The 12,859-nt window shown below is 32.7% G+C and overlaps 1 protein-coding gene across 1 annotated transcript; it reads left to right on the top strand.

Annotated features, from left to right (window-relative positions):
• Positions 1–607: 607 nt before the first annotated feature.
• Positions 608–1,491, top strand: LOC112525789 (protein LIGHT-DEPENDENT SHORT HYPOCOTYLS 1-like). Its single transcript, XM_025136057.1, has one exon. The coding sequence runs from the start codon at positions 840–842 to the stop codon at positions 1,341–1,343; it is 504 nt and encodes a 167-aa protein (XP_024991825.1). The 5' UTR covers positions 608–839; the 3' UTR covers positions 1,344–1,491.
• The last annotated feature ends 11,368 nt before the right edge of the window (positions 1,492–12,859 follow it).

Here is a 12,859-nt window from a genome sequence, read left to right on the forward strand (position 1 = left end):
AATATTATGTGTTTTTTTTGTATGAAATATATGTTACATGCAATGTATGGTTTGGGGGTGTTACAAGAATATTTATCAAATGTTTTATAATATAGTATAAATATATACTTTCATACCCATATAATTAAAAATTTTGTTAAATCATATATTATATTGATTTTTTCTCTTAATTAATTTAGTCAAAATCGTAAGTGACAAGAAAATTATGAAACTACTGTGTTATATAATAAATAATTTAATTAGAGGGAGAAATAGTACGGTAGTTGCTTTATTCGTTTTCCAATAATCACAATTATTTATGATTGGTCAGATTGATGCATAAAATCCACGTAAAACGTTCAAATTTTAAGCATTTCAATTAATTAACAAAGAAAAAAAACCACTTTATTTTCTGTACCTCCAAAATAAATTGAAAAACTATTTATTTTATTCAAGGATACGGCTTGGCACTTGGCAGAGTAATAATCAGCCTCACTGTTACTCCACTTATACATTTGCATCAGTTCCACTTATAGATAGATCTCCGTCACTTCCACTCATGGCTCTCCTCTACCCAGTAGACACCAATACCTTTCCTTTTCTTGCAAAATGCCCCTCTTTTCTCACCATTGACACATACCCATAACACAGATTCCTGCATTCATACTCATTCTCTTGTGTCTACAGATTAACCTCATCTTTTTGGCTTAATCTGGCATCTCTTAGACCAACACCTAGCTCCAGTGTCTCTTGAGTGTTTTCAGTTGTGTAGGCTTGAGAGAAGCTACTACAGTAGGAAAAACCCTAGGGAAAAGAAAGAAAGTAACAAGAAACAAGCAGATCGATTATGACCAGATCATATGGATCTGGGATATGAAACATCTATGGAGTCAACAAATAGCTCATCGTCTTCGTCTTCTCCGAGCAGGTATGAGAGCCAGAAGCGTCGAGACTGGGACACATTTGGGCAGTACCTAAGGAACAACAAGCCACCACTTTCTTTCCCTCACTTTCACCCTAGCCATGTTCTTGAGTTCATGCATTATCTTGATCAGTTTGGGAAGACTAAAATCCACATCCAAACGTGCCCTTACTTTGGAGTACCGAACCCACCTACAGCCTGCCCTTGTCCCTTCCGGCAGGCGTGGGGCAGTCTTGACGCGCTTGTTGGGCGGCTCCGGGCAGCTTATGATGAGCATGGAGGAAACCCACAGATAAACCCTTTTGGTGCGCCAGAAGTGAGGCGGTTTTTGAGGGAGGTTCGTGACTTTCAGGCCAAGTCGAGGGGGATCAGCTATGAGAAGAAGAGAAAACGCCCTAAGCAGCAGCAGGAGGAGCAAGAGGATCAACAGGAGCAGGTATAGACTTAATTTGCTTATTGCAGCAGCCATATCATTCAGAAAAAGAAGGAAGCCCTAAAAGGACAAGAGGTCTGTAATGTGAAATGATGCAAATTTATTGAGAAATATTATTACTGAATCTTTGTTTTACTTCGTTTCGAAACTGTTTATGTTCTTCATCTTCATGAAATTTTAGTGTTATGTACTATATATATAAGTTATATTGCAATTATAATGCTGTAAGCAGGATGGACTTGTTTGGCACCAACTGCACAACCCATGAAAAAAGGAATCATTTTGCAAACTTCTGTGCACTTAATTCAATGTGCCTGTTGCAAATCCTTCATTATTAGGATTCATTCAAATCAATATTTTGGTCTAGATCTTGTTTGAGATAACACTGCATCGTCCTCTTTGTACACACTGTTGATCACTCCTACAGATCGAATATATACTTCTTTGAATTGTTTAGATCATGGGGATGTTGGCAGTGTGCCACGAACAATGCCTCGATAAGTCCATTAAACGATATCGTTTCAAACGAAGTGGTAACAAAGTTTTGATGAGTAAACTTAGGGGTCATTGTCCAAATCTAGGTAGAACCATATCTTTTTGGTATAGTTAGGTCATGTTGCATTCTTTTCTGCAAATGACAATGATTGAAGTATTGGAATTGTGCTCCATATATACAATTTCCATACTTTAGCTGTCTTATCTTCCCCTAGGCCCTAGGGTTGGTTTATTGATCATAGGTTCTTTCAGAATAAAGATTGAACTATATCATGAATAATGCATAGAAAATTCATCTACAAGCAGATTCTTTAATATAAAATACAATTTACACACACACATGCACAGTTCATAATTCACAGTTCACAGTTCTTTACAAAAATTAATGTGATATTGTAATGGCACCAATAGTAAGGAACTAATAGCATAAAATTTGTCTTATATCAAACTGACTGAACCGATCACAGCTTGACAAGTCCTTCGATCTTTGACCATTAATTGCATGCTGTCTAATCACATTATAAATTAATATTTCCAAAAGGAGAATATTTATTGTGATCGAGCACTAGATATTTTATTATATCTGGCCTCCAAGGATTTCATTTTCATGACACAGGATGGGTCCATATAACAAATTCATTTCAATCGATCCCACACCAATTAAGGAAGAAGAATGGATATGAAGTTGGGTGACTTTTGGGTCTCTCATTATTCTACTACCAAGTTTTTGAATTTTGCCAATCGGATGAGTTCATATGTATGAATCTTGATTTCTATTTCTGATTGCTTTTGGTCTTTGTAAGATCATTTGCTTTATAATTACCAGCATGTTTTAGGGTAAATGTCATTCAGTTAATGAAAATGTTATTGGGGAGATGGTCATTGTTTTGGTTAAGATTGAAATTGTGTCGTCGAAATAGTGTTTATCCATTGCTTTGAAATCCACGTAGAATGTATTATACATATGTTCCTAGATGCATGCATATACATATATATATATATATATATATATATATATGCACACACATATACACAGAGAGGATCAAGCGGGAAGCCGGTCAAGTTGCAAGAAAGCAGAATATTCCAAAATCACATTATTACACGTGATCGTATATGATTAAACACATCCAAAAGGGACATGGACGACTTGGTTAGGGCAAACAAAGATCATGGTGAAGATTCTTTGCTATATGTCGTCAATACGACATGTGTTTGATCATATATGATTATGTGTTCGTATCACATGTAATCATGTGTGATCTCGTAAACTTCTCACTTTCTCGTTTGAACCTGGCATATATATTTGCATATATCATCTGTCTGTGTGCGTGCATGTGTGTGGAGGAAAGGTCAAGAGGGTAGGCGAGAAGTTTAGGAAAATCACATGTACTACAACATGTCTAAAAGGACAAGAGTGACTTGGTCAATTTGCGAGAAGGAGGTTAATTTGCAAGAAGCTAGAAGTTTCGGAAAATCACATGTGCTACATGTCCAAAGGCACGCAAGGGACTTGGTCAATGTTACCAAGGGTCGCAGGAAAGGTCGCGCACCCTAAGGGGGGTTAACGCAACATGATTGTAACATATGTGATTACATGTAATATTGGAAGTTCTCGCCTTCTCGCAAATTAACCTCCTTCTCATTTGATCCTCTCACTACAAAACAAAGAGGTTTCATCTATGGAAAAATCTATTGGTAATCCGCATAAAATCCATCACCAGGGGATCTCACAAACGAAGAAAACGTGTGTAACATCCCAGGATAAACATACTAGATATCGTCCTGTCCACACCTGAACTCACGGTTTTAAAACGCGTTTGGAAGCAGAAGTATCATACTCCCGTATAATCCCTTATAAGGCAACTTTCATTTCCTTCCCCAACCAATGTGGAATCTTACAATCCACCCCATTTGGGATCCCAGCGTCCTCGTTGGCACACTTTCCTGGCTCTAATTGTACCATATATTATTTGCTTTGCCCAACCTGGACTTACGATTTTGAAATGCATCTGAAATGAGGAGGTATCTGGTCACATTTACAATGTGGGAGATGATCGTGATTACTCGCCGATTTACTGGCGGATTGACCATGATCACTAGTGGAAAAATTCGTCACTAACTTGCTAGAGATCTATTGATTCGCTACAAATCCACCGGAAATTTCCGACGGAAAGATATTTCGGTGAAGCTCTTTTGTTTTGTAGTCTCTCTCTCTTTCTCTGTATATATATATATATATATATATATATATATATGTATGTGTATGTGTATATATTTATGCATGTGTCGTATATGTTATTTAATATGCACGTACATGTATGTATGTATATATATATATAGCCAAAATTTATTTTGAGAAGTGATAAATATTTGAAAAGTAAAGAAGTGATCATAGCCTTTTATACGGTCAAGATTGGATTTGACTAGTCAATAATTGATGCGTTGACTAGTTAATAATTACGTCTTTGACTGATCAAAAATTGCGGCTATCCAAAAAATATAGAGACTAGTTTTACAATTTTTACAAATAGACGGCAAACATGTTCATATATGAACCTATGTGATTCACATATGAACTATACATTCATATATGAACTCGTGTAATTCACATATGAATGATTTTAACCGATTCACATATGAACTAATTAATTGATTCGCATATGAACATTTGTGATTCACATATGAACCTGTGTGATTCACATATGAACCCGTTGGTTCATATGTGAGTCGGTTAAATAGTTTATATGTGAACAAATTAACATTATAGTTCATATGTGAATCACACGGGTTTACATATGAACCCGTTTGTCGTTGTTTGTAAAGATTATGAAACTACCTCTCTACCTTACGCATGCTCATGTGAGGAATTATCTGATATTTCACAGTCAAAGTCGTAAATGTTGATCATATGAAAGGATAGAATCATTTATTTACTTCTCAAATATTTACTACTTATCAAAAAGTGGTCTCACGGATCTCACGAAAATAGAGTGGTCTCATTTGAACTCCCGTCTAAAACCCTCTATTTTACAAAAATGCGAGAACAGTTGTGGGCCTCCAACCCATTAGATCATGAACTTGTTTGTCTATGTCTCCAGCTTCTACTGCCCTAACTAAACCTCTGCCTGTCTCTTCATAAGAGCCATCGAGGGTTTTGAATATGAGTCTTGCTGTCCTCGATATCACTGAAGGTTCTGTGGTGTGAGTTTTATCTTCCTGAAGAATACTTGTCTCTCTAAGAATTACAATACTTGTTCAGCAATTACTAAACAGACTCAATGATGATCGATGATGCTGAATAAAGAGATAGTACACTTTGTAAGATAAAAAAGATCATCATCAAATCACTGAGAAAGAGGATCAACAGTCTATTACTCGATTTTGACCTTATGTTGTCGACAATCAAACAAACTGTGTTAATCGATCAAAATCGATGGGTTATCATTGATTCACATTGTGAATGTGGCTTAACTAGACTGTGATAATCATCTGATAAGTAAACAACCTGATAAATATATACATAGTATGTTACTCGATTTTTCCCTATTGTTGTTCATAATTGAACAAACTGTGATAATCGAACAAAATGTGTTAATCAAACACATATGGTATCCATTTTGGAGTTGTGATAATTGACCTGTTCGATTTCTTGACCTTGTCGTCAACTGTGATAAGTATGTGATAGACATTCATCAAACCTTAAATCGATTATAGACAATTAGCAAGCCCTAATCGAAGTGTTATAATATGTGATTTATGTTCTAAATGTGTTGAATATATGATGAAGTTGTGTTATCACCGATTTACATTGTGAATGTGGCCTAACTAGAATGTGATAAGCAAACAATGTAATAGATATGTACATTGTCTATTACTCAATTTTACCCCTATTGTTGTTAATAATTGAGCAAACTGTGTTAATCGATCAAATGATGTTAATCAAACTCACATGATATCGATTTCTTGAGATGTGATAATTGTCCTCTTCGATTTATCGACCTTGCCCTCAACTGCGATAAATATGCGACAGACATTCGATGATTATCACTCCCCGATGATTGGAATTATCTTCCTCGTGCCTTTCACGTCTTTAGTATTTTTGAAAACTTTTTACTATTAATTTAAATTTGAAAAATCTTTAAACTTCTCTTAAAATGTGATCTAAAACACAATATTTGTTTTAGAGACTGTTCTCGTGTTTTTGCAAATCACGGGGATTCTCGTTTGCACCATTCCCTATATATATATATGTGTGTGTGTGTGTGTGTGTGTGTGTACGAGAAACTAACTAATTTGCGAGAAGTAGAGAAGGAATATGAGCCACATAATCCATTAATTAAAAAATAACATAATTTTTTTTAGAAATTAGGATAATAATTATTTTGAATTGGATAAATCTTCAAAAATCTAATTATATCTTTTAGATTTATTTATTTTTTAATTTAATAAATTCATAATTATTTTATAAAGTTTTATACAACTTTTTTTCTAGATATACTTTGATAAAATTTTATCACATATCCACAATTAGCTCATAATCTTTTTCATCATTTTTACTCTAATTTTTGAATTCATGTTTTGGATCACATATGATAAACTTGTCAACATATGATTTATTACATATCACATATGATCTATATATCCACTATGTCAAGTTTTGTACATATCACATATATGATAATATGCGCTTGAATATAAGTGACATATCATCAAATGTGATAATATTTACATCACAAAAGATCTATAAATGTAAATATACATAATCACATATGATTAACAAAAATATCTACAATTAYCACATATGAATTGATYGTAGATATCACATGTGATATTTGMTGAAAATTGTGAAATTATTTTCTCAAAAGTGTATCTAAWTWTKTTTTATATAAAACTTGATAAAAAAAATTATTAATTAATTAAAATAAATAAATCTAAAAGATATAATGAGATTTTTATAAATTTATCCAATTCAAAATGATAATAATCCTAATTTCTAAAATTATTTTTTATTTTTTATTTATGATATTTTTAATCAATGGATTGTGTGACCCATATTCCCTCTCATCTTCTGGCAAATTGACCGTTTTCTCGTTTGAACTTTTCCCATATATACGTGAAGGTTCAAAGGAGAACACATTTATTTTATGAAAACACAAGAACACTCTTATCACATGTGATAATATACGTGATGGAACCTGGTGTTGTGTGGACTACGTTTCTTGTGACGTAGGTCATGCCAAAGGCCGTTTACGTCTCACATGTATCACATGTGATGGATTACTATATCATATCAAGAACACCCTTATCAAATGTGACAATACACTTGACGGGGCCTAGTGGTTTTACGGACGACTAGCTAGGCTCGCAACCTACATCGCGTCAAAGGTCATTCGCATCTCTGATTTAGTATCACATTTGTATCATATGTGATAGAATATGGTATCACATGTGATTGACTAAAATAAAAGAGTGTTTTCACATTCTCATAAAATAAAAACATTCTCATTTAAACCATTCCCTATATAATATATATTACATACATAAAGTTAAAGTCATGTAAGAACTATTTAATTTATGAGAACACAACCTTACTATAAATATTTATGATAATTAATATTGATTATTGATTTATAATATAAATAATATTAGTAAAGGTTGAATTCCAACAATGAATATGCAAAAGGACACGAAATTATTGTGAAAACCAAACGCTGCCATTATCATTAAATAATAAATTAGACGGATATTTGTACGGTGTATTATCTTGATTTCAGTGTTTTGTTTTATTCTTTTTTTATGTCGATATAATACGGTTTTATGTGGTTTTGAAAAAACGATAATGTTTTTATTTTTGAATAAAATAGAAATTTAAAAATATCATAACATTAAAAAAAATATTGATATCAGTATCAAATTAAACTTTTTAAAAGTTTTTGTGTTTCGGTGTAATTTTCTTAATTCAATTTTTTTAATTTAAGTTTAATAACAAAGATATTTAATTTAAGTTTAATAATATAATTTTTTATAAAGATATAACTAAGTATTCTGTTAGATTTCAATGATTATCCTAATTATATTTTAGATTTTTTATATTTAAAATGAGATATTTATCCAATATTTGATTATGTTTATCTACAGTTAGTTATACGAATTCAAATATGGAGCTTTAATAAATTGTACTTATAACAATAATTTATACATAATAAATAGTTTTTAAAATTTTTTATCAAATGTTTTATAATATAATATAGATAAAATATTTTTTTAGTACTTGTATATTGTGTCGGTAAGAAGTCCTTTGGGAACTATTGTGACACCAATCATTCCCATGATAACATATTTTAATTCCCTAATTTCATAGCCAAGGGTTTTTTAATGGCAGTACTTTATTACTGTATCCATAAAACAAGTAATTCTCGAAAACAGGTTTTAAAATTTCAGAGTGACATTGACATATCCAAAACAAGTATAAAAGGTTGTTTACTTAAACATTTACTTGGTAAGTACTTATCGGTAAAATTTAACATTATCGGTTACTTATAATGTAAGATTTTATTCACTAAAACACATCGTATGCAACAATTTATCACGGTAAGCGTTGACCATGGTAAGAGTCGTAAATTATTTTTTATTACTGAATCATGGTCAGCCTTCTATTTATGTTTGAATCATGTTAAGTCATTCATTGAAAATGTAAAAACGCAAGTCCTAGTATTGATGTGTATGAGCACGATATTAGTAGGTAAAAGTGCATTTAATGATATATAGGGGTGTATTTTAGCCTAGTCTTATAGTTATTCTCCAATACATTGATTTGATAGAAAGGAGCTTATTACTGGTGGATGCCCTTTTGAAATGCACAGTAGAACCACGAGTGTACGGTTCGAACTAAAAGACTACTATGACGAGTGACCATTTTTGTTGGCTTTTTCTTAATTTATGTCTAGATCCGATTGAATTTATATTAAGGTCATTCTTGTAGAAATTTGGTTCATCTGAAGAATCAATTGGACCAAAAGAAGATGAAGCTTAACTGCTACTAACATCTAGAAGAGATGAATAATATTTTGAACCTAAAGATAGTTGTCATAATTTTGGTAGAGCAAAAAACCATCCATATGAATCACAAAAGTCCAGTCGGTTATATAATTCTCTGAATTGATCGATATGCCTTTGTAGATTTAGATACTCTTACAACACTAATTTGACGTTAATTCAAGATTCACCAAATCTTGATGATGTGAACAAGTGAACAATTAAAAGTTACTTAATCAATTGAATATTGACATAATGATGACAAATTAATTGATTTAAACACTATACTTGTATCAATGGCTAACTGAATCATATCATGATGGCTACTCAATTCAATCGATTGTTGTGGTCTACTTGTCCCTTGGTCAGCATCGATCACAAGATTTTTTTCAATCTTCTCATTGAGGCCAATCTCGTGATGTATTACAACCTATGATATATAGGAAAATGAAAGCTAAGAAAACATAACGTGTGCCACTATATAATAGTTATAGATTTTTTTTGTTCATCTTTTGGACTTATCACAGGCGAGCTCGATCTAGCTATCCAGTTTCAGATTTGATGGAGATGAAGCTAATCTTATAGATCCCAGATTCCAATACAACAAGAGGTTCATTACCATTTAAAGATCACATATTGATCATATTGAGTAGGGAACAATCATATATCATCAATTGAAATTTATTATTATGTGATCTAGATGATATTAACTAGTCAGTTTAGTTTTCTAATGTACTTAAATTATGGTTGATTGACTCTCCATCATGATCACCACTAAATCTAATCAATTTCTCCATTTGCTTGCATCGACTTCCCCAGAGCCTCCGGTAGCACAGCCGAGACAGCGACCTGATCAAGATAAGTAGAATGTGTCTTTGAATTGGTTCCTTGTTCAAGATGCATCAGAATCCACAAGGCCAATGAAAGCGACTAATTTTGTTCATGCAAATGGCTTGTTCCGCTTTACATTTTCGCCCTAGTATAGATAAAAAATATATATGCTTCTTAAAACAATGATATTAGAAGGTTTCTTATTCTTGCATATAATCATAGAAATATGCTTGAGATTTGCTTGTTAGAATAGTTTTTGATTAGTCCCTATATTGGAATAGTCCTATATGATGCTAATAAGCTTGATATACTTACGCTTGATCATGCATTTTGTTGTGATAATTTTTTGATCTTGTCAGTTTTTTTATCGGCTATGGGTGCATACATAGAAAGCATCAAACGTATAGTATATTCGAGTGGATGTGCAACTGAATTGATTAGAATGTGATAATATAAGAATCATAATTAGTATTAATAAGGATTATTACATACTCTTTGAAATCTAATTGTCATTCTTAGTTGTTTTATTCCTAGATCATTAGCAAAAATCGAAGTTTGATGTAATATATATATGCTCCCTGGTTATGGTAGGTATAATAGAATTGGAGTTATCAAATTACTTAAGTTTTCAACTTCATAAATTCGCATTCCTAGGAATTAAATAGATTTATTTCGTGTCCTTGTGAGGAATATAAGAACTTTGAGTACTTGACTTTCAATGTTGTAGACTTGATTTGTTTAAATGAAGTTCATGCATGAATAACCTGCAACGCAACTTGATTCGACTTGTTTACACCCCCATCTTCAACAACCAGTTTCTTAATTGTTGTTGTAACACCCTAGGTTCCATATTTGCATATAATCATGTATTTCATACATTCTTGAATACAAATAGTACACCTTCGGTCCCAATAGTACAAGAAGCTACATTACATAATTTACAACCAAAAAATTTCAAAATAACATTCTTGTGCATAACTGGTATAGAAACCAGTATTCCAAAAATTCAACAGATAACATATTGATCTTCATATATCAAATAAGTACAACATTTTCCCTTTCCCCATATCCTTGGATATATCCTAAACTGCAATGAACATTTTTGAAAACACAAAGTGAGGGTTAGACTTTGAGTTCTAGTGAGAAATTTCTTTTTCTTTGTAATTACAGGGTGAAAATCACCAAAACCTGTTATGAAACTAAATCTGAATATCTAAGAACTTCCATTAAATATAACTCAAATATCATAAACAAAATATGAGTTATAAAACCATTCCTTACCACACATGGAATACAACCACTCAAGTTCTCACAATCATTCAATACGAAATACTCAGAGCTCCTAATCTCAACTTTTAAATTATACAAAGGAATACGACCAACCAGAGCTCTTGGTTATCGACTTAAAGCTTAATAATAAGAATTGTATTTGAACTTAAAAGAAAATAGATTTTAATGATAACCAAAGACTCGTTGGGTTCTTTAAAAAACCTTTACTCTTTTTGAACATTCGAAGTAAAATATCCAATAACCTAACAATATTTCTTATTTGAAACACAGAAAATTAAAGCCTATGGCTATAAGCCATTTTCCTCCTATACATAACATCATTGCTATCGGATCAATAAAAGCAATAATTCCAAATCTTCACATCACAATGAATTGATAACTCTGAATCATTAAATCTTATGGATATGATAACAAGAGTTATGATCAAAACACATATTCCACAATTTACACCCTTATCCCATGGTACACCTCTTTTTGATATGCCACTCTTATCCCATGATACATCTCTCCTTGATATATCACCCTTATTCCTTCATAAAATGTAATCAAATCTGACATTTTTAGCCAAGAATGGCATTAAAATAATTTCAACATTGTGGCTGATGAGCTGCCCTCATCGGACAACACATAGACGATAAACCCCTCACTAGTCAACACTTGGGCGAAGAACTACCCTCACCGGTCAACACTTGGGCGATGAAACACCCTCATCTGTCAACACTATGATTGATGAACATCCTTACTGGTCAACACTTGGGCGATGAATTGCCCTTATCGGACAGCACTTGGGCGATAAAACACCCAATCCGGACAACACATTGAATGATAAACATCCAATCCGAACAACACTATTAAACAATAAACACTCAATATGGACAAGGCTTTGGGCGATGAACACCCAATTCGGACAAGGCTTTGGACGATAAACACCCAATCCGGACAAGACATGGGCGATGAACACCCAATCCGGTTAACGCCCTGTCCGATAAAGGTCCTTATCGGACATCACTAAAAATGATAAGTGTCCTCATCGGACAGTACTATGTGTGATAAGAGTCCTTCATCGGACAACACAGTGTTCGATAAGAGTCCTCATCGGACCATGCATTTGAACAATAAGATATATATACATCCAACAGATCTGTTCTTAACTATGTAATATTATCAGCTATCATCATTTAAACCAATATATTATCAAAAGCATCATATTCAGATTCAAAGCATTTTGTAAAACTCACCTTATATGCAAATTTTGAAGATGAATCACACACAACAAATAATTCAAATAATACCTAGAATCAGCAAATTCACACATGATCTCTCCTTCACTCCTTTCCCGAAATAGCAAGAATGAGGATGAATTCAAAAATCCTCCCTTGTGTACTTTCCAAAACAGGCGGTGAAGGGTTTTAATATATTTTAAAAACCCACACATAATCAAAAATACATATACATGCATATGTGCATCATGGATGGATATAATATTCACATAAACATAGAAACACACAATTAGTTTAAAAGAATTTACTCACCCAACTTTAAACATTACTTCAAATTATATAAACGAACCCGGCTATCAAATTATCCACATCTCAAAAGAATTTCGTCCTGGAATTCAATCAATCGAATAACCACGGATACTCTATTCTCATTTCAGATTTTAATTCCCAAGTTGCTTCTGAAACCCTATGAAAATACCACTGAACTTTTACAAGATTGATTTTCTTTGTCCTTAACACTTTTGTTTTTCGATCAGTGACGGCCTCAACTTATTATCCACTTTCACTTCAGGTTATGGTATTGTCAAGTTTAGATCGGCCAAACATTTTTGCAAGTTAGAAACATGGTAAAATGTAATGAATTAGATTGAGTTC

The sequence above is a fragment of the Cynara cardunculus genome (assembly GCF_001531365.2).
Source record: "Cynara cardunculus var. scolymus isolate 2C chromosome LG 13, CcrdV1, whole genome shotgun sequence".
NCBI classification, from domain to species: Eukaryota; Viridiplantae; Streptophyta; class Magnoliopsida; order Asterales; family Asteraceae; genus Cynara; species Cynara cardunculus.

Excerpts from the sequence above, each read along its gene's own strand:
- LOC112525789 (XM_025136057.1), top strand. The coding sequence starts at position 840 with ATGGATCTGGGATATGAAACATCTATGGAGTCAACAAATAGCTCATCG.